The sequence below is a fragment of the Capricornis sumatraensis genome, chromosome 14, assembly GCF_032405125.1.
Source record: "Capricornis sumatraensis isolate serow.1 chromosome 14, serow.2, whole genome shotgun sequence".
Taxonomy (NCBI): Eukaryota; Metazoa; Chordata; class Mammalia; order Artiodactyla; family Bovidae; genus Capricornis; species Capricornis sumatraensis.
In genome coordinates this window covers 58,206,180-58,230,204 of record NC_091082.1, presented here as the reverse complement: position 1 = coordinate 58,230,204, position 24,025 = coordinate 58,206,180, and the positions used below count along the sequence as shown (strand labels likewise).

Genomic DNA, 24,025 nt, shown 5'->3' with positions numbered 1-24,025 from the left:
TAGCAGAGGCCTCACAGCCACTGAGACTCCCATGCAGGATGGGGTCATGCTCCAACGTGTGCCTGGATGCAAAGGGAGCTGGGGAGGCAACCACACACACATGGCTCTGACCCCAACGAGCAGGCCCTGGGCCGCTCCGCTGCTGGGTCATCCACTGCGCCTGTCCTGTGCTGGCCTCGCAGCAGTGCCCACAGGGTGCTTGTCACAGTTCCCAGGCCCCAGCCCACAAGGCTGTGTCTGTGTCCAAAGTACCTGCTCAGGCTCTTGGCAAAGCCTGGCCCGGCCTGAGCCCAGGCCCGAGGGGGAGGCCCAGAACCAGAGAGGGGACCATGCACCCGCTGGCCTCCGTGGGGCACCCTTGGCCCAGAGCTTGGGCTCCTGCAGGATAGGCCCAGAAGCCTGTCCCCAGGATGTGACGGGTGGGGTGCTGCTGGAGCGTGAACCCCCCCACACACCCTACAGGTGTGCCAGGGGTAGCCTCAGTGCATCGGGACTCCCCAGGCCCGCCACCCTCTCGTGATTTGGTGTTGGTTACAAAGAAACAAATAAAGTTGTTGCTAAACCCCAATTTTTAAACAAGTCTGTTTATTGAAAGAATCTGAAAATAGTAATAAGGCTTTCAACATTTAACAAATTTCAAGATATTAACAATATGAAACATTAAGAATTTACTTCAAAAACCCAAAGTTTCCTAGGTCATTCCCCATCATTCTGCAGGACTTGGTCTGCACCTGCTATGTTGTCTGAATGTGTGACCTGCATTCTGACCACTCTTCTGGAGCTAAAGCTGGGGGTGTCGCCCCCTCAGCCTGTGGGAGGCCTGGTGGGCCACGCTCTGTGCTGCAGCTCGCGGGCAGAGGGTAGGAGCCCATTTCCACCCCAGCACTGGCTGAGCTGCCCAGCCAGCCACTCGGGTGGACAGCTCTCAACAGACACGTGAACAGTGGCCACGGTGCTCAGGCTGCAGGGCCGGCCCTGGAGCCCCCAGATGCCCTCCTATCAGACCATCACGTTCCAGATGGGCGGAGCTTAACCTCCCGGCCTCTGGCCCTCCAGAAGTGAGTTCGAGAAAGTACAGGCCCTCCATCGTTTCTGGCCGATTTCACAGGTAAAAACGCAGCTCAGAGAGAATTCAGTTACTCAAAACCAGGACACCCGTTAGGCACCAGTAACCAGAGGCCCACTGACCACAACCCTCACAAGATTCCATGTGGGCCCATCCCCAGGCAGCCGGTCAGCCACCAATAGAGGCATAGGGGCTGGAATGACAGATGTGCCCTTGAAGCCAGGCCCCTGGGGAGAAGCCAGAGCAGAAGCATGCCTTCCCGGTCCACCAAGTGCCAGACCTTCTGAGCAGAGCCACCCAGCTCTCTAGATGGCCACCTGGGCAGCACAGAATGGTCCCACTTCACAGCACAAGCCCTCCCGCAGAAATCTCACAGTGTGTACAAGAAAATCTGTACATAAGCACTCTCAGAAAAGTTTAAAAGAATCTCTAAAAAGTAGACACAGGATTGAAAACACCTTCCAGGGTGGGGAGGCACACCCCTGCTTCCCGAGGAATGTGTGTGGTCCGACCCCTGCCTGCCATGGCATCACCGGAAGCAGGGAGGAGACCAGGCCTGGGGACTGAGGCAGGAGGCCTGGCTGGGGAGCAGCTTCGGCACAAACTCCCCCCAGTGGCTTTCAGGGACATTGTGAAGCTGAAGGGAGATTTTTGGCCGTGAGACGTTTATTTTCAAGACTGTAGGATAGACCCGTTCATTCTGATCCCCTCTCAATTTCAATAGACTGATTCGTGGAAGTTTCCTGACAAGGAATCACAAGGAGCCCACCACCCAGCTCAGCCATAACCACCTGGCTCGGCCATCCCCAACTGGAGTGGGCTCTGACTGCTTGCCTGGTGGGTGTGCCTGGGCTGACTTCAGAGCTTGTGTGGCCTGCTGACTGGCTTGTTTAGAAACGCGGAAAAGTCAGATTTAAAACGTTAAAAACAACTGATCTGGTCGACACAAAGGCAGGCTGCAGGCCCTTCCTCTGGCCAGAGACAAGTGGCGCAGGGCCCGTGATGTTCACAGAGCACAGACAGGGCACCGGCCTAGCTCCCCGCCCGCTCCTCCCTGCCCTCCTCGTCCGCGTCCTCCTCGTCCTCCGGGAAGTGGGCCTGCTTCTTCCGTACATTCCAGTGCAGACACTGTGCCAGGCTCTCGAACCAGTCGCTCACGGGGTCACGGACGCAGATGGAGGGAAGAGGGTAGCAAGAAGTCGTGATGCTAATGCTGCAGCAGAAAGGAGGTGAACGTAGCCCCTCCTGGAACTGAGCCCCCTCACGGAGCTGAGCCCCTCGCCGCCCACCATGCAGGACCCTCGACAGCCTGGCTGCTGGACCACCTCAGCTCTGCTTGTACCCTCTGCTGTGCAGCCTGGCCCCATGTCCTCTGGTGTCATGGGCACCTGGCCATTTTCCAGTCTGGCCCTGAGGACACCCGGGCTAGAAGCTCAGTGGTGCTGTTGTGCCCCCCAGGACAGAGCCGTGGACCCCCTCACTCCACCAAGGTCAGTGAAGGGGACTCCCAGGGCAAGGCGGTGGGAAGACGAGGAGCAGGTGCAGCTGGTAGGGCGCCATCACCCAGGCAGAGGTCCACAGCTTACAGCCACCCTGGGCCCACCTGCCCTGGCCACTGCACCCAACAGTCCACACACCTGTCTCCGTGGCGGATCTCCTGTCTCTTTCGTCCATCGAAAGACACCCATGCAGTGTTCCTTGCCTCTGGTGACAGCATGATCTGAAGGGTCAAGCAGCACACGTGTGGGGGGCTCAGAGGACTCTGATTCTGAGGATCAGATGCATTCTGAGCACAGCTAAGTGCCACGGACCCCACCCTGGGGCACCGCACCAGCCAGGAACAACCTCATAGGCAACACAGTGCCCACCACACGCCACGGTCAGCTCCAGGCCATGAAGTCACTGCACTATGCGGACACCAACCACAGGGTAGAGGCCCACAGGGCACAGAGGCCTGGAGCTGTGTCCAGCAGATGTAGCCCTGCCCGCCAAGGTTCACACCAAGGACGTGCTGGCCCGTGGTGGCCTGTAGCAGGGAGCTCAGGCCAGGGAAAAGAAGAGGTGGGTGTGGAAGGGCAGTGAGGCCAGTCAGACACCAGAATGTGGCCCCAGGGACGTGCCAGGCACCAGTGGTTAATCGCTTGAGGGCCTCCCCACCCCGACTGTCCCCACCCACTCAGGCTGAGAGCCCCGCCCCGCTGACTAGATCCTCTGGGGCACAGGACACATGACGAACGGCCAGCGTGGACAGAGTCCCTCCCACCCCCAGCAGGGCAGGCAGGCAGCCCCACAAAGGCTCCAACAAACAAGGGTGGGGGCTCTGACCTTCAGCTCAACCCCCGCGGGCACCACAATGGGCCGAAAGGACAGCGAGTGGGGGCAGATGGGCGTGACCATGATGGCGGGCACGTTGGGGTGGATCATGGACGCCCCTGCGGCGGCTGCATACGCCGTGCTGCCCGTCGGGGTGGAGACGATCACGCCTGCGGGACAGGCTGCAGGTCAGGCTAGGGCACTGCCCCCACGCCCACCCTCGGGCAGGCCTGATGCCCACCTACCATCGCCCTGTACTGTGGTGATGAGGTGCCCATCCAGGTAGACGTCCACGTTGGACAGGTAAGAGGAGGGGCCTCTGTCGATCACCACCTCGTTCAGGACCTGGGGGCGAGGCCACCGTGCACTGAGCAGGCAGGGCAGCACGTGGGCCGCTCCCAGGCTCCCTAGGAGGTCCAGCCCAAAGCCCCTGCCCTGCACCCCCTGCCCGAGGGCAAGGCCCGGAACCTGGTTGGGGAGGAGCAGGCCCACAGACCTGGTACTGCACAGCCTGCTTCCCAACCTCCACGTCCAGGCCTGCAGCCAGCACCCCGTTTTCGCTGATGCCATTGGGGACGGCCACCTTCTTCCCTCGGGGCTCCTTCACGACCCTGACCTTCAGCCGGCTCCGGAGAACAACAGCTGCGTTCCCTGGAGGCCAGCAGGGGTCACACCCAGGGAAGTCAGCAGGTGGGGACAGTCATGCCACAGAAGAGCTCCCCACTCCCTCGATCAGGGACCCCCTCCCATCTTCACACAAATGGAAGGCGACACCCTGGGCTCCTGTGGAAATCAATCCATTGCCACCCGACACAGACGGCAGCTGAACTGTGGTGGCTTCAGCTCCTCTCTGTGAGGACAAGGGGTCTGACCCTCAGAATCAGAGTCCTCTGAGCCCCAAGCACTCAGCGCTGTTCTCAGCATCATTAAAAACCTCCCAAACTAAAATGGAATCACAGATAAATAGCCTGGAGACAAGGATTGAGAAGATGCAAGAAAGGTTTAACAAGGACCTAGAAGAAATAAAACCTCCCAAACCACGCAGGATGACTATCCCCCATGGGAACTGTTCTTGGGCTCAGGAACACCCCAACTCACCCTGTATCACCTGCGTAACTTGCGACTGAAAGTTCTCGAAGTTGAAGGGGGTCAGGAAGCCCAGGGAGCCCAGATGGAATGCCATGACTGGAGGCACGCTACCCTGCGAGCCAACGAGACAGGTCACTCGCTGGCCAGTCCACGCAGAAGGCGCGCGAGCACCAGCCCAGATGGACCTGCGCCTGGACGGTCCCTGTGAGGGTTGGGGGGGTGGGGGGAGGGGGCGGTGCTGACACACAGGGCGCAGGGTCAGCCAGAAGCCTGGGAGCCGGAAGAAGAACAGCTGGAGAGCTGACAAGAAATGGGGGCAGGGGGACCGACCACTGGCCAGAGGACAGGAAGGCGTGGCAGGGCAGGACACGGGGGCTCTGACACACACAGGCCATGTCCAGCAGGCTTGGGAGAGCAGTGAGCCCCCATAGAGATGCCAGGGAAGAGGCAGCTGGGGCAGGAAGCCTAGGGTGGGACTCGGGTCCCACCAGGTGGCTCTGTAGCCACTTTCGCCGAGAAGGCCCCCAAGAGAGAATGAGAGCTCTGAGGAGGTGGGACATCCCGGGACCCTCAACCTCGGCCTCTGCCAGCCGCTGCTGCCCCAGGCCCTGCTGGACTCCACCCTCCTGCCCCCCTTGCTCCCTCCCACTTCCAGGTGGCGCCCTGGGGGCCCACCCGACCTCCTAACACGCCCTGGCAAGCTCCCTCCCTGGCAGATCCCTGCCATCTGCAGCCTCCACAGTCCCTCCCCCACCACGCCTCCCTGGCGGCCTGGGGCTGCTGCTCTCACCTGCCCCCGACTCTTGGCCCCCTCACTCAGCCCACACGCCAGCTCTCCCAGGGGTCGCCCTCCTCCCAGCCCAGTCCCTGGGCCCTCATGCGCCATCAGCTGGCCTGGCACAGCTTACAGCACCCACAGCAGTCCCAGTTCCATGTCCTATCGCCTGCAGCCCTACGGCCTCAGGCAACTGGGACCTCACCTGGAAGAGGGAGGAGGCATATAGCAGGGTCCCGTCGCCCCCCAGGCAGATGATGAGGTCGATCTGATTGGAGATGTCATCGTAATCTGGAAGACACAGGAGACGTCAAGCACCCCAACTGCTGGGCACGGGCCAAGGCAGGGGTACCAGAGAGCCCGCCGGGTTGGGGGCAGCACCCTGCCACCCAGGGACAACCTGCCTTCTCTGAAGGTGCAGAACTTCCTCTTCACTGGCCCGAAGTGGTCATCGCTCAAGAGGGCGGGGTCTTCCAGAACCTTCTTCTCCACATACACGACCATGTTGTTCTCCTGGAAGGACATGGTGGTGTCAGCCCCACCAGGAAGACAGGTCAGGGCGCTGGTCTTCTAGAAGCCTCCTTCTGCGTCTCAGGCTTTTCTGATGGGGTCAGGGGAGAGGGGCACGATTCCTCTGTCTCTCAGAGGCAAAGTGCCTTTGTTGGGCTCACAGTACACACTTCTGAGCTCCTGCACCTGGCTTACGAGGCCTCCTGACTTGAGCGGATGGGAGGAGAGCCTGGAGCCCATGCCCACTCACCTCCATCAGGTACGCACAGAGCTCCTTGAAGGGCTGCAGCAGGCTGGCATCCCGGATCTTCTTGATGACGAGGACACTCTTCGGGGACTTGTTCCACGTCAACCGCTGGCTGGCAGGGTCTTGGATGTGCCTTTGAGGGGAGAAGAGCACTCACACGGGCCCCAGGCTGACCCGCTGGCACCTGCACAGTATGGCGACCCTCCCCATGCCCGGCTGTACCCCTGCCTGAGGCTCCTTCGGGACAAGGCCCACACAGGGACCTGCTTAGAGGACGTCCCAGGTACACCCAGACCAGCCAATATAGACTTGGGCTTCCCGCTGACCCAGGCCCACGCAACCCAGTGGACCTTCGCCTCCACAGTAAAGGCCTCTTTTAAAGCCAGTGGCGGGATCTGGAGCAGTGAGACTGTGTTGTGTGATTTCAATGGCAAGGACATGTCACCACGCGTGTCCAGGACCCTGATACGAAGAGGACTCTGGTGACGACGAAGCGTCAGTGTAAGTTCACTGTTTGTCACACATGCACTGGCTTCGGGGATGATGACGGAGGAGTGCAACAGGGAGCTCTGCACCTTCTTCTCACTTTTGCTGTGAACCCAAAACTCAAAAAATTAAAAAGCAAAAACCAAAAGAAGTCAGCTGGGCCTGCCTGCCAACGACAGCTCCAAGAGTCCCGTGGCACCCAGCCTCGGTCACTGAGGGCAGGGCCTGGTACAGTCTGTGGGTAGCAGGCCCTCCCCCAGGGGCAAGGGTGTCTGAGGCCAAGCCCTCACATTAGGGTGGGGCCCCAGGCAGCACCTCCGCCTGTTGGGAAACAGCCCTGAGGACTGCAGGCCATGTGAACAGCCCTTCTGACGCAAGTTCCCCAACCGAGACACTTGCTCCAGATGGCCGGTGCCTCCCTGAGAACCTGATGGCCCCACCAGCAACCGTCCACACCATGATGCGAACCACTAAACAGGTGGTGGGTCCCTGGCTGCAGGCTGTCACTGACTGACCATCACTCACCCTCTCCAGGCGTTTCTGCAAAGGAGGGGGTCACCCATGGCCCTCTGCCGGCACCTCCGCCAGCCTGGGTCACACGCGCAGCTTGGCGGAGGATGGTGCTGGGTGCCCAGCATCTCGGTCGTGCTTCACTAATGGCGGGAGTGCGATGCACCCCAGCCCCCCCCCAAGACTCCCCAAGTGTGCACTGGCACCATAACCCCGCTGTCTGTCTCCTTAAAACTGAAAGCAAAACATAAAGTAAAGTGACTTGCTAAAGGCTGCAAAAAACAAGTGCAGAGCTTCCTAAAATGAAAACTCAAACCAAACAAACTGTATTTGATCTTACTGCGCTCACACCATCCTCTTGTCCAATCGCCTCTAACAGCAAAGGGGCCAGACCTCAGACAACTGCTCCTCACCAGCTGGCTGCTGAGCTCTGCCGCTCTGGGCGGTCAGGACGGGCCCTGTCCAGCTGCAGACAACAGCCCTGGGCTGCGGAACCGGCTTGGCCCACGGGAGGGGCCTACACGCAGAGGGCGGGCACTGGCAGGCCTCTCGTCACTCCACCTGGCCCTGGGCCTAGAAGGAGGGCAGATGGAAGTCTGCCTGGCTGGTGAGGTAGACGTTGAAGCCCCCTCCCCACTGACCAGGCAGGTGAGGCTCACAGCCCCTCCAGACCTGTGAGTCAGTCACGCCCAGCCAGAGCCACTGTAGGGCCATCAGCTCGGTCTTGGGCGCCAACTGGTCACTCAACTTCCTGTTGGGTCACTGCGAAGAGGGATACTGACCCCTCCCAAGGAGGCTCTGGGCGCCGGACAGCTTGGCCAGACACCCACGTGAGCCACAGTTTCAAAAGCTGAAGGCGTCAGATACTAGTAATTCCAACATTTCAACATAACAGAAAACACGCACTCATTGGTGAGATGTGAGACAACCAAGTAGAAGGTAAGACTCTCGTAATCAGCTCCTCTACACTGCCAGGGGAGAAGTCAGGTTAGCACACAACCCCTGCCCCTGGCCAGGCTGTAGGAGGGGCAGGGACCACACAGGAAGGGATCACACCCTACCAAGGTGCTCAGCCCATCTGACTGAGCTGAGCCAGGGCCAGGGGGCAGAGAAAGTTGCTTGCTCAGCCCTCGACACTTCTGGGGCACCTGCTCCTCTGCCTGGAGCACCCCACAACCCCACCTGACCTTGGGGAGCAGCTCAGATGCTGCCCTGAGACCCCACCCAAGGGCTGTGAGGGCAAAGCACACATACCTGGGCTGCTGTGGGCTGGGCAGGGCAGCAATGGCCAGTTATGGTTGGACGGCCAAGGGCCACCAGCATGCGCTGAGGCCGGGCTGTGAGTGACGAGGAGGGCGTGGCAGTGCAGGGCTGGGGGCGCAGGGAAGGGTCTGGGCAGCCAGCGAAGGCCACAAAGGGCGGGCACACAGCAGGGTGCAGCCAGGCGAAGGGTTTGGGGGGCCAGCTGCCAGTGTGGCTGCTGTGCTGGGTGTGGGCCTTGGCCTACACCCCATGGACGTCAACCCTCCACAGCTCCCTCGAGGAGGGGGCACAGACGGTCAATGCAGTGAGCAGCCCACCGCCAGGCCCGACTGCAGAGCTGGTTGGAATCCTGCTGCTTCCTCGCCAAGCTCTGGTGGCCGGAGCCATTTGCGTGTCTTCTCCCCAAGACAGAACACACAGAGCCAACAGACGACGGCCCCTCTCTGGCACTGTCCAGTGCTAGGAGGCGGCGCTGGACGAGTGGGGAAGACAGCCTAGGTCTAAGTGTCTGCGAAGCAACCCAAACTGCTTAGTTTTTAACTAGTTTCTCAGGTGGCGGGCTGTTGCTAAAATGCAATGCTTATCTTTAAAAAAAAAGCCATGCCCACAAGGCGGGACTCAAACAAGTCAACTCAGATTTTTAAAAAACACCTCAGATTTTCAAAAAACACCAACTGACATCTCTGCATTTCAGTAGTAATGAAGAGAAACACATGTGAGTCACCAAATGCATCAGCATGCAATACGTTATTTTTTCTCCTTGAGTTTTTCCTGTCGAAGCTCCTATGGCCTAAGGAGCAGACCCCACCACCTTCTCATCCTGCGGAGTCGGGGACAGTGCCATGTGGCTGCCAGGCCCCTGCCCTGCTCCCTGGAGCATCAGAACCTCCCATAGCTCCCCATCCCTGTGGAGCCCCCCGCTGACTCACATGATGGTCTGGGGATTCTGAAGCACGCAGGCCTTTGGTCCAAACGTGGTCACTGGGCATGGCCCGTGCAGGGAGCGGGTCCTCCTATGGGAGAGGATGCAGGGCGGGCCCTCAGTCGCTGAGAGACACACATGCGGACGAGGCACTGATTCTCAGACTCTCTGCCATCTTCACTCCAACAGCCTGAGCACCACCATCTGCCAGCACCCGAGCAACGGTCCCAGAACACTCACCTGATCCCCAGAACTGCTCTGAGGGCAACATGCTGTGGCACTGCCCTCAGAGGGGACTCCCAGAAACTCCTTACAACAAAGGACCCAAACCGGGGCAGGCACCCGGGCCCCACCCTAGAAAAAGGGGATGTACCATGGGGCGCGGGCCTGCGGCTCTGAATTCTTGTCCAGGCAAGTCTACTTGAGGACCAGTTGTTGGGCATGTCCTTGGGAATTAAGACCTCAGATACCATCCCCCAGCCATCCAGGTTCTAACAAAAAGCCCATGCTGAGTTGTACTGTCGATGAAGAAGACAGCACTTCAGCAGCTCAGCATTTCTAGCCACAACTGAATCACAGGGCACCATGGCCAGCACACGTCCTAGGGACAACACCGCTCAGTGGCCTTCCCTGTCCTCCCCTCAAGGTCCAGTGCCGGTCCTTGGGAGCCATGTGGATGCCCCACGGAGACAGGGCGGAGGTGTGTCCACCCTCATGCAGGGTGCCAGCTCCAGAGGCTTTGTGGTCCCTTTGGTTATTTTTTTTAATTTTTGGCCATACCACATGACTTGTAGGATTTTAGTTCCCTGACCAGGGATATATGCCACCTCCACACTGGACCACAGGAAGGTCCCCTCATGGTCCCTTTCTACACCAAAAATACTGGCACAAAGACAGCCAAACACAGATGGCAAACTTGCTTTCGTCTCTGCCCATCTCAAGGCTCAACAAACGCCAAATCCCCACATGGACAAGGCAGATTTCCTATTGTCTCGTGAAGGGCAGCCGAGCCAAGGAGAGCTGGTCTGGTCAAGGGCTCCCCCAACTCCCCAGCTCAAGAACATGCAGGAGCGGCCGCTGGCCATGGCCTGGCCTCTGGGGAAATGCTGTTCACAGCAGGTTTCTCTAAGTCTGCATCACAGTTAACCTTTGAGAGCAGCCACCTCTGACCCGCTGCCACTGCACCAAGTTCAACGTTCTCTGCAGGGAAAGGGTGGGAACACCCCACCCCGCAGAGCCGGCAGCCAAGGTCTCCCGCCCCCCACTGGGACTCTGACACAGGAGGGTGGCGCAGTTGCTCACACGGAAGCATCTCAGGCCCCACACCCATGGCAATGCTGGCCAGGACAGCTTCGCCCTGGACTTGAGCAACGTTTGCATGACCGAGGCCGGCATAGCCTCCCCACCCCCATTACGTGCCCAGGGCCTGGGGCCACACTGGGCGGCACCCCCACACCTCAGCCTCCACAGTGAGGATGGGCATGGGGGGGGGTCGGCTGGAAGTGCCCTCTGGGAGGCCATGCCAGCCAGCACAACCCCCTCCTGCCTCCTGAGCGCCCCCATAGGCCCAGAAGGCCAGTACCTGAACTCACGGGCACTGGCCAGGACAGGTGCGGCCGACAGGCTGCGGGACTTGGAGCGGCCCCGGAGTGGGTGGCCCGGGCCCCAGTCCTCGTCCCCATGGCATGCAGAACAGCGGTACGAAGATGCCTCTGCACACGGCTCCTTGTTCCCGTTGACTTTTTCTTGTTCCATTTCTGCAATTGATGGACGTGGAGGACTTTGGCCCGAAAACCCAGGATGCCTTGATTTAATAAAATAAATATTATTATTGTTTCAATAAAATAAAGTAAAGCAATGTATACACACACCTACACCCCTCATCAGGGAAAATGGCTGAAGTCCAGCCTATCCAGTCTGGGAAGTCTGTTTTCATCCCAAAGGCACTTAACAACTCTGGAATCTACCTGTGGTTTTCCATGAATCCCCATGGGGCCATGGGGCCACTAACAACCAGCAGCCTAGCACGCAGGCACATGCTGGGACTTTGATGAGAGAATTAACGGTCATGCGGTACCTCTCACCCAGAAAAGTCTGGGTGAACACGACTGAAGACCAACCATGGGCACACTGCACCCTCGTCCTGCAAACAAAGCCACACTCTCCTCCAGGGCCAAAGAAACACTTGCCCAAACTGACTTATTTGGTCCTCAAAGAAAACTTCAATTTCCAAGAGCTTCATCTCCCAACCACATGCAGTAAAGCAGGAAAAGATGGAAGCAGACACAAAACAACAGTCCTCAACCACCTGGGAACATCTCAACTTCCTCCTAAGCCACTGAGGGCTCACAACCGCACCCATACCCATGTGATGCTGCAGCCAAGAGGGAGCGCGAGCACGGTCCACGTGCCCATCCAGACCAACGTGATGTTGGCACAGAGGTAATGCAGGCCGGGTCCATACACCCAACGAGCTGCCCCCAGGTCCTTGAGAACAGCGGTCAGCAGCCAAGGCCTAGTCAGAGAGCCGAAGCAAGAATCAAACGAGGCTAAGAGAAGTGACAGAAACACGGCAGAAACCAGAGCGCCAACCAGTAGAAAGAGCAGAGCAGACCTTGGGCAAAAGCCACATGAACAAGCCAGTTTGGACGAGGGTGGAAAGAGCTACACTCTGAGAATTTGGGCCAAAAGGTCATTTTCTTACGAAACCACTGACTAACGGGAGAGGCCTGGCCTTGCAGCTGGGGCCATGGGGCCTGCCCATCCTCCGCGCTCAGAAAGGCCCAGCAGCTCAGCCTGCCTCTTGGCTCGCGACACCCTGAGGACAAGGGAGGGGAATGGGGCAGGACCACAAGGCAGGCGCCAGCATCAGAAGCGACAGCGCAGGGGCCAAGAGAAGCCCGGGGCCTCTACAACGAGGCTGCAGGTGAGGGCCCCTGAGTCCTCTGCCGCCACATGCACTTTACACTCACATCAGGAGCTTGCGAAATACTAACTCCTACACCAGACCCAGACCAAAGGCTCCAGCAGTCATTAAAAGCTCCTGAGCCAGGGCATTCCCTGGCTCTGTGTTTTCACTGCCAGGGCCCAGGTTCGATCCCTGGTCAGGGAACTAAGATCCCAGAAGCTCTGTGATGCGGCCAAAAAAAGAAGAAAAATAAAAGAAGCTGAAGCTTAAACATACCATTTACAGTAGCACTAAGACATAAGACATAGGGATGTAGTGAGCAAAAGGAGAGTGAGCCTTACTTCCAGCTGTAAAGTCAGGAGAGTGAGCCTTACTTCCAGCTGTAAAGTCAGGAGAGTGAGCCTTACTTCCAGCTGTAAAGTCAGGAGAGTGAGCCTTACTTCCAGCTGTAAAGTCAGGAGCGTGAGCCTTACTTCCAGCTGTAAAGTCAGGAGAGTGAGCCTTACTTCCAGCTGTAAAGTCAGGAGAGTGAGCCTTACTTTCAGCTGTAAAGTCAGGAGAGTGAGCCTTACTTCCAGCTGTAAAGTCAGGAGAGTGAGCCTTACTTCCAGCTGTAAAGTCAGGAGAGTGAGCCTTACTTCCAGCTGTAAAGTCAGGAGAGTGAGCCTTACTTCCAGCTGTAAAGTCAGGAGAGTGAGCCTTACTTCCAGCTGTAAAGTCAGTCAGTCACAGAGTATAGCGCATACCATGGTGACTCCAGTCAGTGAGACTGTTGTGCTTATTTGAAAGGTGCTGAGAGGGGAGGTCTTCAAAGTTCCCATGAGAAAAAAGCCTGGTGACTAAATGTGGGGCCAGACTTACTGTGGTAGTCACTTCACAACACACACAAATACTGAATCGCTAGGTTTCCTGCTCTACCTCACTTTCAAAGCACCGTGGACTCAACTGAAAGGAAACAAGTCAGTGGAGAGACATGCCATGTTCACAGACCAGAGAACATGGTATTGGTGAGATCTCAATTCTTCCCAAGCCCAGCCTTTTCTATCAGAAGTAACAAGCTGATTCTAATATTCAGCTGGAAACTGGAAACTTAAAAGGACTGAGAATAGCTCAAAAAAAAAAAAAAAAAAGCCCTGCTGAAGGACTAATGCTATCTGATCTGATGACCTGCTATAAAGCTGCTGCAACCAGACTGTGTGGTACTGACACAGAGACATACACGTAGACAAAGGACCCAGACGACAGTCAGGGGGTTCTCAACAGAGGTGCCGAGGAGAGTCAACAGGGAGAGGACAATCTTTCCTCCAGACCGTTCCAGGTAAATACCACAGCCACACCCAACTCTGTGAAGTTCAGTTCTTCTCACAAGTTGGCAAAGGTCAGCTCATGATGGATCATACACTTAAATGTAAGAATAAAAGCTATAAAACTTAAAAAAAAAAAAACAAACCACTAGCGAAAGTCTTCATGGCCATGGATTTGGCAAAGATTTCTTAAATAGGATACAAAAAGTACAAAGTTTAAAACCTGACAAACTGAATTTCACTAAAATGTACCCTTGTAAGACACTTGTAACCCTTCGTAATACACTATTAAGAAAATGAAAATATGAGCTGACAAAAATCTTAATGAAAATATGAGATTGACAAAAAAATATTTGCTAAACTTATATATGACACAGAACTTGCTTCCAAAATATATAAAGAATTCTTAAAGCTTAGTAAGAAAACAACTCAATTAAAAAACAGGTAAAAGATACCAACTTTGGGCAACTTCCCCAAGATACACTGGTTGCATCTTGAAAAGCACATGAAAAGATGCTCAGCATCCTTAGTCACTGGAGAAATGCAAATTAAAACCAGGAAACATCATCCCACACCTACGGAGAACAGCTAAAATGTAAGAAAACTGACCATGCCAAGTGTCGCAGAGCCTGAGGAGGAAATGGAACCCTCAGACAGCGCTGGTGGCATGAAAACGGGGTAACCAGTTTGGAAAACAGTTTGGCGGTTTCTTAAAATGTTAATTAAGCATGGTTCCGCCATCTGCTACAGCCCTTCCACTCTGAGACATTTACCCAACAGAGAAGAAAGCATGGCCACACGACTTGTTAAGACACCTCACCCGTGACACGACTGTCCCTTGCATCTGTGCTCAGATGCCACCTGCTCAAGAGAACACCTGTACCTCCCGCTCCTACCCACCGGTGCCCAGTTCCTTTTCTCCTCAACCCTGACCACCACCTGCTGCCGAGTTCTTCTTCACAGGGGTCTGCCTTCCTCGCAGCCCAAGAAGCAATGCTGCAGAAACTCTGCATCTCTCGGGCCTGACTTCACGTGATCACTACTGGCCAAGGGGAGATGACGTGCTGGCAGCTAACAGTTCAAGCCCAGAGCTCGGGGACATGTGGGGCTGGGCTCTGTCAGCACACGGTAACACTGACAACCATAGAACCAGACAAGCTCTCAGGACTGAACCCGGGACACACCAAATAGATGGGTCTAGATAAGAGTCTGTGGGAATCCTGGAATGCTTAGCGGAGGACACAAGAGTGCTAGGGTGCTGGGATGGAGAGCCCGAGGCGGCCTCAAGTGCTGGGAGATGAGGACAAGACCACCAGCCGTGGGGTGGGGTGGGGAGGGGACAGAGTGAGTTCACGAGTCTGGCTACACAGAAAGGTCACGATGCCTGAAAGGACACAGGACAAATTCGAAAGAAATACAAGAAGGCAGGTTTGGGCTCAGTTAATATACAAAAGCTATGTACACGTTTCCCTCGTTTCGGTAAAAACTGCCCAAGATAAAAATGCAATCACTAACCTCATTGCTTGCCTTCCCGTGCTGGCCCTGCTCTGACTGCCTCACTCATGTATATCACTTAATCCCCACAGGGACCCCACAAACTGCTGTGATGGACCGTGAATTCACAACTTTAAGAGGAAATATTGTTTTTTTAAAAAAACAAAAAAACTTGCTTTAAGCAGTTACTAAGAGGCCTGGTAGTGGCTTCACTCTAAGACCTGAAAAATGGGGTTGCAGAGGATGAGATGGTTGGATAGCATTACCAACTCAGTGGACATGAATCTGAGCAAACTCCGGGAGATAGTGGAGGACAGAAGAACCTGGCATTCGGTATTCCATGGGGTCACAGAGTCAGATATGACTTAGCCACTGAACAACAATAACATAAAGAATAGCTGTCACAGTGTAGGAGTATGGATGCTTACCCTGGCCTAGGACATCAGCCATAGGGAAGAGCAGGCCAGGGAGGCCAGGATCACAGTGTGGGAGTGTGAACACTCACTCCAGGCCAGGATGACCAGTGAGCACCAGAACCAGCGCCCACACTGCCGGGCCCTGTCCAAGCACTTGACTCAAATTGCCTGACTTGCCCTTGCGAGGAGCTGCGTGGAGGTGTCCAGGAGACCAAAGCCCAAGGTGACACAGTGAGGAGGGCAGAGCTCGTATCTGGGCCCCTGGCATGACCTCAGTGACACAGACGACGGGACCCAGCAGAAATGCCCAGGGTCCTGGGAGGAGAGAGGACCCTTCCTGCCTCATCTTCTGGAAAAGAGGCCTTTCACATAGCCCCTCCTGAATGACAATAAGGTTCTCTCAGGGCACACACCCCAGGCTCCAGTAACATGTAAGATCAAGAGACAATGATTATAGGCAGTGATGTCAGAACCCTGGCCAAACAGAACGTGAAGACCACTATCCTGGCACTGCACCAGCTGCAAGAACCTGAAACCTGCTTGCCAGGAAAGTGAAAAGTGAAAGTTGCTCAGTCGTGTCTCACTCTTTGCGACCCCATGGCCTGTAGCCTGCCAGTCTCCTCCATGGAATTCTCCAGGCCAGAATACTGGAGTGGGTAGCTGTTCCCTTCTCCAGGAGACCTTCCCAACCCAGGGATCGAACCCAGGTCTTCTTCATTGCAGGCAGATTCTTTACCGTCTGAGCCACCAGCCTGCCTTAAAGCCAGCTGAGCCGGCAGGTGATGCGGTAATCCTAGGAGTGTGTGGAAAATTCTACCATCCCAAGAAGACACAGAAATAACTGTCCAGTTAGAGTAGTGCAATCCTGAGAAGGTGTGGACGAAGATGCAGGTGATATGGTAACCCTAGGAGGGTGTGGAAAATTCTATCACCCCAAGAAGACACAGAAGTAACTATCTAGTTAGATTACTATAATCCAGTTAATTACTATAATCCTGAGAAAATACAGACAAGGAAGTAGTTAAATCTTACGATGCTGAAATTTTCAAAAGTCTTATAGCTGATTATATAATCATTGGATTTTTACATATTTTGTTTGCTATTATGGGCAATATATTCATTCAAAGGAACAAACCATTCTTCAAAGTAATTCTCATCTAAATGGCTGAGATGAATTTATGTCTGTTAACAATGTTTCAAATGCTGCCCCCATCCCCACCAGAGACCTCCACCTACAAGCAGTGCAGGACCTTCTGAGCGGCTCACTTACCAGGGCCCAAATCTCTCCAACAGCCTCTCAACAGACCCTGGGACAAGTGCTGAGATGTCATTTCTGCAGCTAAGTATGCCAGTGATGCTGTCTCAGCTTCTACTTGCAGTTTAAGAATTACATCGCACTGACTCTCAGCGTAATGCGTTATTTGATGCATCCTCAACATGGACACAACACAGAATGTTTAAAAAGGATCAATCGACACCAAGTGGGGCGTATCCCAGGAACGCAAGCCTGGCTCAGTCAGTGTAACCCATCTCACATACACCAACTGATGGGCAAGAAAGTGGAAAAAATTCAACACCCAACAGTGGTAAAAATTCTCAGCAATTAGGAATCAAGGGTAACTTATCCAGCTTGGTAAGGAGCACCTACCAAAAAGCTACTACTACTATTAACTTGATGGTGAAAACATAAGACTGGGAGCCAGGCAAGGATGTCTGTTCTGACCACTCTTAATCAGCACAGTTCTGCATGTCACGGCAACAGGCAAAGAAGGTAGTCTGAAATTAGAGACGGTATCATCTTCAGTCACCAAAAAAACACTTGGATGAAATATAACAAAATACACAGAGGACTTGTATGCTGAATTGTATTTTAAACACCCTGATGAGATAAATCAAAGATGTAACTGAGAAGACTCAATGTAGCAGAGATGTCAGTTCTCCCCACATCGATCTACAGGGTTAGTGTGATTTCTACACAAATCCCAGCAAGATTTCTTGGTAGATATGGCCAAGTTTATTCTAATATGTGTGTGTAAAAAGCAAACATACTTTTTTTTTTTAAGAAGGATAAAGGGAGATGAGTGACTCTGAAGACTTCTCTTTAGCTGTAATAGTCAAGACTGTGGCCTTGGGGGAGGGCAGATACAAGTCAACGGAGAAGACAGAGCCCAGAAACACAACCACACAAACACACTCGATTAATTTTTGACAAATGTATATAAGCAGTTCAAGGAAGGAAAGACAATCTTTTCAACAAAGGGTGCTGGAATCATTTACATCTATAGGCAAAAAAAGTAAACCTAGGCCTAATCTTCACACCTGACACAAAAATTAACTCCACATAAACTAGAAAGCCTTCATAATAAAATAGAGAAGAGGGGATTCCCTGGTGGTCCAGTGGTTAGGGCTGCAAGCTTTCACTGCTGAGGGCACAGGCTTGGTCTCTGGTCAGGGAACTAAGGTCCAGCAAGCCACATGGCATGGCCATGAATAAATACACAAGTAAATAAAATGCAGGAGAAAGTTTTCGGGACCTAAAGTTAGACAGAATCTTTTTTGTACATGATATAAAAAGCACACTTCATAAAAGATTAAAAAAAATTGGTAAACTGTGCTTCTTAGAACTTGCTCTGTGGAAGACCCTGTAAAGAAAGCCGAAAAAAAAAAAACCAAATCAAGCTATAGACAGAAAATATTTTCAAACTAGATATCCAACAGATCTGTACCTATAAAATAGCAAAAACTATCAAAATTCAACAGTAAAAAACAGTCCAATTAGAAAGTGGACAAGAGCTGACTGGACAGATGAGATGTGCCCATGGTAAAGAAGCAGGTGTAAAGATGCTCCATGCCGATGGGCCAGAAGGAACTAAAACCACAGTGAGATGCCACTGCACACTGACCGGAACAGCCAGACAACTCAGCGCTGGAGGTCGCAGAGCAATGCCTGCTCACACACCACCCAGGACCAGAACACGGCCAGACACTCTGGAAAGGGCTGACGCCGTCTTATAAAAACTAAAAACTAAACAGACAGCCTAGCAAGTGCACCTGGCCATTTACCCCAGAGAAACACTGATGCTCACAGAAAAACCTGCACCTCAACATTCACAGCAGCTTTTAATTTGCAGCAGCCAAACACCAAAGACAGTCCAAGCGTCCCCACTGGTGAGCAGGCCCGGCCACCAGAGGCAGTGGACATGGACTCCGAAACCAGCTGGGTGACTCCAGGCTGACTGCAGGGCAAGGAAGGTCACATGATAAATGCTCCCATTTATACAACTTGCTTTTCATTCATTCTTTCTTTCTTTTTTGGGGCATACCACGTAGCATGTGAGATCTTAGTTCTCCACCAGGGCCCCGTGAAGTGGAAGCTCAGAGTCGAAAGCACTGGACCACCAGGGAAGTCCCTTACACGCCTTTCTTGACATGACAAAACACAAGCGCATGGAGAACAGATCACTGGTGGCCAGGGAGTGTGGGGAGCCTGGGGTGGGCTCCCTAGGTGACACCAGATCTGAGTCTGTGGTGGCAGCCACACAGCTGTGCCCAGTGGTGGGAAGAGTGGTGAACCCCAGCAAGGGGTGTGATGGAGGTGCCAGGGTTCACGTCACTGTGCCACGGATGTGGGGATAAGTGCAGGCGTTCCTCTGTATTGTTTTTCACAACTTTCTGGGAGTCTAGAATTATTTCAGTTCATTTTCAAAAGACATCCGCACTGGGAAGTTTTAACAGAAAAGTGTTGGAGCATAATGACCAAGATAAAGAACTTCCCCAGAAGGAAAGGAGACACACCGTGATGCCCATAAGCAAAAGTCACACACAAATATAAACATAACATGATGCCCAGTGCGAGCTCTCAACATACACCTGCTGAAATACTGAATGAAAAAGCAAAGTTTACCCCTCCTTAACACTGAGGCGATAAGAGGTACCTATTAAATCTCCCCTCTCCCGCCAGTAGGTGATGCCCAGTGCTGGCCAGGACCTGACAGAACTGGGCCCACAGAGGGGCAGAGGCTGCTGGGCGGAAGAACAGGATCAGAGACGCGAGGGGGGCTTCAGTGTGGCAGACCCGACCCCTGGGAGATCTCGCACGCGTTTGGGCTGAAGCAGGTATTTGCACACCTAGCTCTCTGCACAACAGCCCGCCTCCGGGCCACCTTCACCCGGTTCTTCTTTTCGCCAACAGTCTACACACGCATTTGCCCGGCCCCACGCACTGAACTCTGGGCTGAGACAGCGGGTCGGGGACATCGCAAACGACGAGCCGGCAGCCCTGCCCGCAGGACTGGGCCCCTTGCACTGTCGGTCAGCGCCTGGGGGGTGGCCCGCAGCCCCCGCAGAGAACCGACCCCTCCAGTCATCCTGCGGGTGAACCCGGCCTCCCTTCCAGCCTGGCTCGGGGTGCCCCGTCCACCCCCGGGGCCGACTCGGGCCCACCCCACGCCCACCTGAATGCCCGGCCCAGGACACCTGGGCACCCGAGTCCCAGGGCCGTAGCCCGTCGGCCGCACCTGCGGGTCCCTGTCCTCGTCCTCGAGTTCCCGCAACGGGGCAAAGGTCACGGCCAGAGCCCAGGGCGCCGTCCAGCAGGAAATGCGTACGCCTGGACTCAGGCCCGGTCCCCGGCGGGTGAGGAGGCTCCACGAGAACCAGAGCGCGGCGGACGCAGAGGCAGAGAGACAGGGGGCTCGGACCCGGCTCAGACGGGCCAGCCGCCGGTCTCAGGGGTCGTCGGCTGGGCGCTGGGTTCCGAGCACAGAGGAGCTTTCCGAGGATGAATAGCGCGACGTGGACCCCTAACTGACCGCCCCGCGTGAGGGCCGGGCCCGCCACCTCGTTCACAGTGCGGTCGCGGGGGTCGAGGTCCGGCCACCCGGACACCTGCGTCGGCGCCCGGGGCAGGGTGTGGCCAGTCAGTGGGCAGGGTCGTTCCCGCCCCACCCCCACGACCCTGACCCCACGACCCCGACCCCACGACCCCGGGCAGAAGGCCGGGCCGAGGGGATGCGCACTCACCGTTCGCTGCCCCGGGCGCCTGCGGGGCCGTCTCCTCGCCAGGCCGCACCCGCGCGTCCCGGCGCCCCGCCGCCGCTCGCCGTCACTAGCCGGCCCCTGGAACCGCGGCCGCCCCCTGCCCCATGGCCGCCTCCGGCCCCACGGCCACCCGGCCAGCCGAGCAGCAATACCGCCGCGCCGCCAGTGCGCAGGCGCGCTCCGCGCCCCGCGCATGCGCGCCCGGCGCCATACGCATGCGCTGCACGCTCGTCCCGCCCCTCTCAGGTGGGGAGGCCGGCTCTGAAGCTGGGCCCGGACAGAGGGCGGGACCGAGGCCTGGGTTGGAGGTACTGTGCGCAGAGTGCGCGCGGGCTAGGAGTTGCCCTCTGAGGAGGAGCGGGGGCCTCAGGGCTACGCTAGGTATCTACTCACCTCGCTGTGTCCTAAGCAGGTTCGCCAACCCGGGCCCCGCCCCTCCCGCATCCCTCCCGGTGGGCTGACTGCGGCCCAGCTAGTGGTGACACTGCTTGCCGCGGACTCCTTAACCACTGCTTAGAAGGAAAGTACTTTGGAATAGAACTGCGCCCCTTGGCTGCCAGCACAGGACACAGGTGGAGGCAGCGGCCTGCTCCTGCCGTCGTGGGCCTGGCCCACCCCAAGCAGTCCGGCGGCTCCTTGCACACCCCCTGGACCTGAGGGACTCTAGGCAAGGTCTAAAGCGGGGCCCCTCAAGGGTGACCTGCCAACATTGTGCTTCCTCATTGAAGGACCTAGAGAGGAGGGAGGAAGGGCCCAAGAGGGAACTGCTCTCGCACAACCCCAAGTCCAGGCATGGTAGGTTACCCAAGTCTTGCTGAATTGACAGGTTATGCACCACCAGGACAGTGAGTCAAGTGTCCCAGTTGGTGTGCTGGGCTCCTGGATGCGATGATGCAGGGCCTCTGTAAATGAGCCTGGGTGAGCCACCTTTTTCCTCTCCCGCTAGGCCTCCTGGACAGAGCATCTGGTCCAGGCCGTGTGCAGACAACGAGGTCCTTTGCAGCAGCCTGGCCTTTAAATTTATGTATCTGCATACCTGCTGCTGACATCTTCTCTGGCTGGGAACTCCTGGCCCTGTATTCAGAGACCTCGAACACACCTGGGCATAGCAAAGGACACCTCTTACATGACCACAGGACCATGGGATCATCAAGGGTGAATGGCAAGCAGGGCAAAGATGGCGGGAATTTGGGGGGATTTCTCAAGCTCCAAACTTCCCCATATCTGGTTATTTTGAAAACCCAACCACTTCCTCAAAGTGACCTCCCCCCAGCCACACCCACAGAAAAGCAAAGCCTTTTGAGTTGCATTTTTTGGATGATATTAGCACAGAGAAGGCAATGGCGACCCACTCCGGTACTCTTGCCTGGAAAATCCCATGGGTGGAGGAACCTGATAGGCTGCAGTCCATGGGGTCGCTAAGAGTCAGACACGACTGAGCGACTTCACTTTCACTCTTTCATGCATTGGAGAAGGACATGGCAACCCACTCCAGTGTGCTTGCCTGGAGAATCCCAGGGACAGAGGAGCCTGGTGGGCTGCTGTCTTTGGGGTCGCAGAGTCGGGCACGATTGAAGCGACTTAGCAGCAGCAGCAGCAGCAGCAGCACAATAATACGAATGCTTGGCTAGGGCCTTCAAGAACCTTCTAGAGCAGGCAGAGTGGGCAGAGAAGGCAGCTCTGGCCTGGTAACAAGCCAAGGTCACCCAGAAGGCACCCTTCCTGTGCAACCCTCTCTAAAGGGAACTTGTGTGGTGTGTTTGTGACCATGGAAGTCTGTCCACCCGGGACCTCAGGCAGACCTCAGGCAGGAGCGCTTCCGCATTTCAGAGATGAGAAGATGGGGCTGTGGCTTCCCTCAGCTGAACCTATTGTGCAATTTCTCCCAGCAGGCCCTGAGGCTTCTCCCGGGCCTCAGAGCCTCCAGCTTACACACTGCCGTCCAGGATAGTGCAGGGAGGGGCACTTTAGGCCTCTGGAAGTTTCCTGGAGGAGATCTTGCTTGGGCTGAGAGCAGGGCTGAGCTGGAATGAGCTGGGGCAGAGGGAAGGGTCAGCAGCAGGAATGCAGGTAGGTGTAGGGATGGGAGGTGGATGCCAGTCAGGCCCACGTGGGCTGGGCAGGTATGCCAGTGTGCCTCAGAGGGGCTGAGGGTTCAGGAAAGGCCATGGGTGTGAACTTTCCCAGTGCCACACTGCTAGACTCTAATGTTTCTTTTTTGTAAACATGGCTCCCCTACCATTTAAGCTTTAGATACCCCAAGCCTGGACCCCTCCTCTTCTGAGGGTAGAAAGATGGGGGACAGCAAGGGTGGGGGATGGACATGGAGGAAGTGGGGCTGTAGAGGGAGCAGACAGGGCTGCCTGCCCAGAGCTGGACTCACTCAGGCAGGAAGCACCTTTGGATTTGGGTGCAGGGTCTGGAGACGGCACTTCTGTTTGGGGTTCTGCTCCAAGCTCTTGGGGATGTAGGCCTCAGCTGTGCCTGGCTGCAGGGGACAGGGTGGTGGGAGGCTGCCCCACACCTGAAAGGGGAAGTGGCTGAGACATGGAGTCTCCCTGTAGACGGGGGTGTCCCCCAGTGCTGGCTTCCAGCCAACAGGCCCTGGTTGCTGACCCCTCCTGTCCCACCCTTCCCAGTCCTCCCCAGGGACCAGTGTCCAGAACTGCCCACTTGGAACACAATACTGCAGGGAACCAAACCCTCAGGCGCAGGGGCATGCATGTGTGTGTGAGCATGCCCTGCCAAGAGCCCGTAAGAGCCCCAGCAGAGGAAACCTGGGCCAAGGGAGCAGACATCACAGGCCTGCGGTGGGGGTGGGGGGTTCTCTGATACTGCAGCGCCTGCTCCAGCACCTCACACATGTGGGACTCACCAAGTTCTCACAAGGCCTCAGAGCAGGTGCTTTTGTTGTTGCAGTTTTCTCACAGGGAACCCCAGGCACAGAGAGGCCAAGTAACTGCCCCCAGGTCACAAGGATGTCAAAGAGCAGGATTTTCTGCCCCTTCCATTTGGCTGGACTCCAGGAATGGGGAATGGTGGAGATGGGGGTGAGTTGGAGCAAGAATGGTGGGGGCAGGGCAGCCTTTTCCTGCTCTCACACGTAATGAGGGACCCTGGGGGTGGGCACAGGGGCTCTGAGGACCTTCCTATTGTGTGGGTGCTGGTGCTGGGTGGGATGGACACCACGTGTGCACGTGAGAAGAGATGGGGGCCCAAGTGATCCCAGGCTCCCTGCAAGGACTCAGTTTGTATCCAGCAACCATGGGTCCAGGGCAGAGTATGGACATCACAACTGATAAGAGGAATGCCCACCAGAGCTAGCGGCTACTTTGGACGCTAGGGACGGAGGCTGTGGGATGAGGCTGGAGGAAGAAAGAAGAGCAGGCTCCCTGGAGGGGAGGTGGGACAGGGGGGATGTCACGTCCCAGGTGCATCCAGGCCCTGGGAGCCGCGTGCTTGTGCTGAGGGTCCTGGGCTTCCCAGCATCGAGTCCGAGGTTCACATCGGGCAGCACAGTGCCAGTGGTGTCACTTAACACCTCTGGCTGGCTGGCTGCCTGCCTGCCCTCAGCGTCCCCAACACCCATTTTCAGTGACCACTTTCCTGAGAAGGTGGACCAGTAGCCTCAAGGCAGCAGAGGGCTCAGGCTCAGCATCCCCAGCCCCAACTCAGAGGATCC

At 55.9% G+C, this 24,025-nt stretch overlaps 1 protein-coding gene across 3 annotated transcripts; it reads right to left on the bottom strand.

The window, feature by feature from the left end:
- Positions 1–583: 583 nt before the first annotated feature.
- NADK (NAD kinase) lies at positions 584–20,404 on the bottom strand. Of its 3 annotated transcripts, none has more exons than XM_068985925.1 (12): positions 20,326–20,404; positions 10,764–10,985; positions 9,189–9,272; positions 6,004–6,133; positions 5,648–5,756; positions 5,449–5,534; positions 4,478–4,580; positions 3,876–4,030; positions 3,625–3,724; positions 3,392–3,549; positions 2,704–2,786; positions 584–2,279 (listed from the first exon to the last, which is right to left on the bottom strand). In XM_068985925.1, exons 2-12 carry the CDS (start codon positions 10,934–10,936, stop codon positions 2,099–2,101), a joined length of 1,362 nt encoding a protein of 453 aa, XP_068842026.1. In that variant the 5' UTR covers positions 10,937–10,985; positions 20,326–20,404; the 3' UTR covers positions 584–2,098. The 3 variants fall into 3 exon arrangements, with proteins under 3 accessions (XP_068842026.1, XP_068842027.1, XP_068842025.1); XM_068985926.1 differs by having other exon boundaries at positions 5,648–5,753; XM_068985924.1 differs by lacking the exon at positions 20,326–20,404 and adding an exon at positions 11,546–11,656 and having other exon boundaries at positions 5,648–5,753; positions 10,774–10,985.
- Between the last annotated feature and the right edge of the window lie 3,621 nt (positions 20,405–24,025).

What these genes read in the sequence shown, in the direction of transcription:
- NADK (XM_068985924.1), bottom strand. Translation starts at nt 11,596, where the DNA reads ATGGGCACGTGGACCGTGCTCGCGCTCCCTCTTGGCTGCAGCATCACA. An exon ending in TCTGTGCGTACCTGATGGAG is followed by an intron (nt 5,754 to 6,003) that starts GTGAGTGGGCAT and finishes TCCTTCCAGGAG; the next exon opens with AACAACATGGTCGTGTATGT. An exon ending in GAGATCCGCCACGGAGACAG is followed by an intron (nt 2,280 to 2,703) that starts GTGTGTGGACTG and finishes TTTCTGCTGCAG; the next exon opens with CATTAGCATCACGACTTCTT.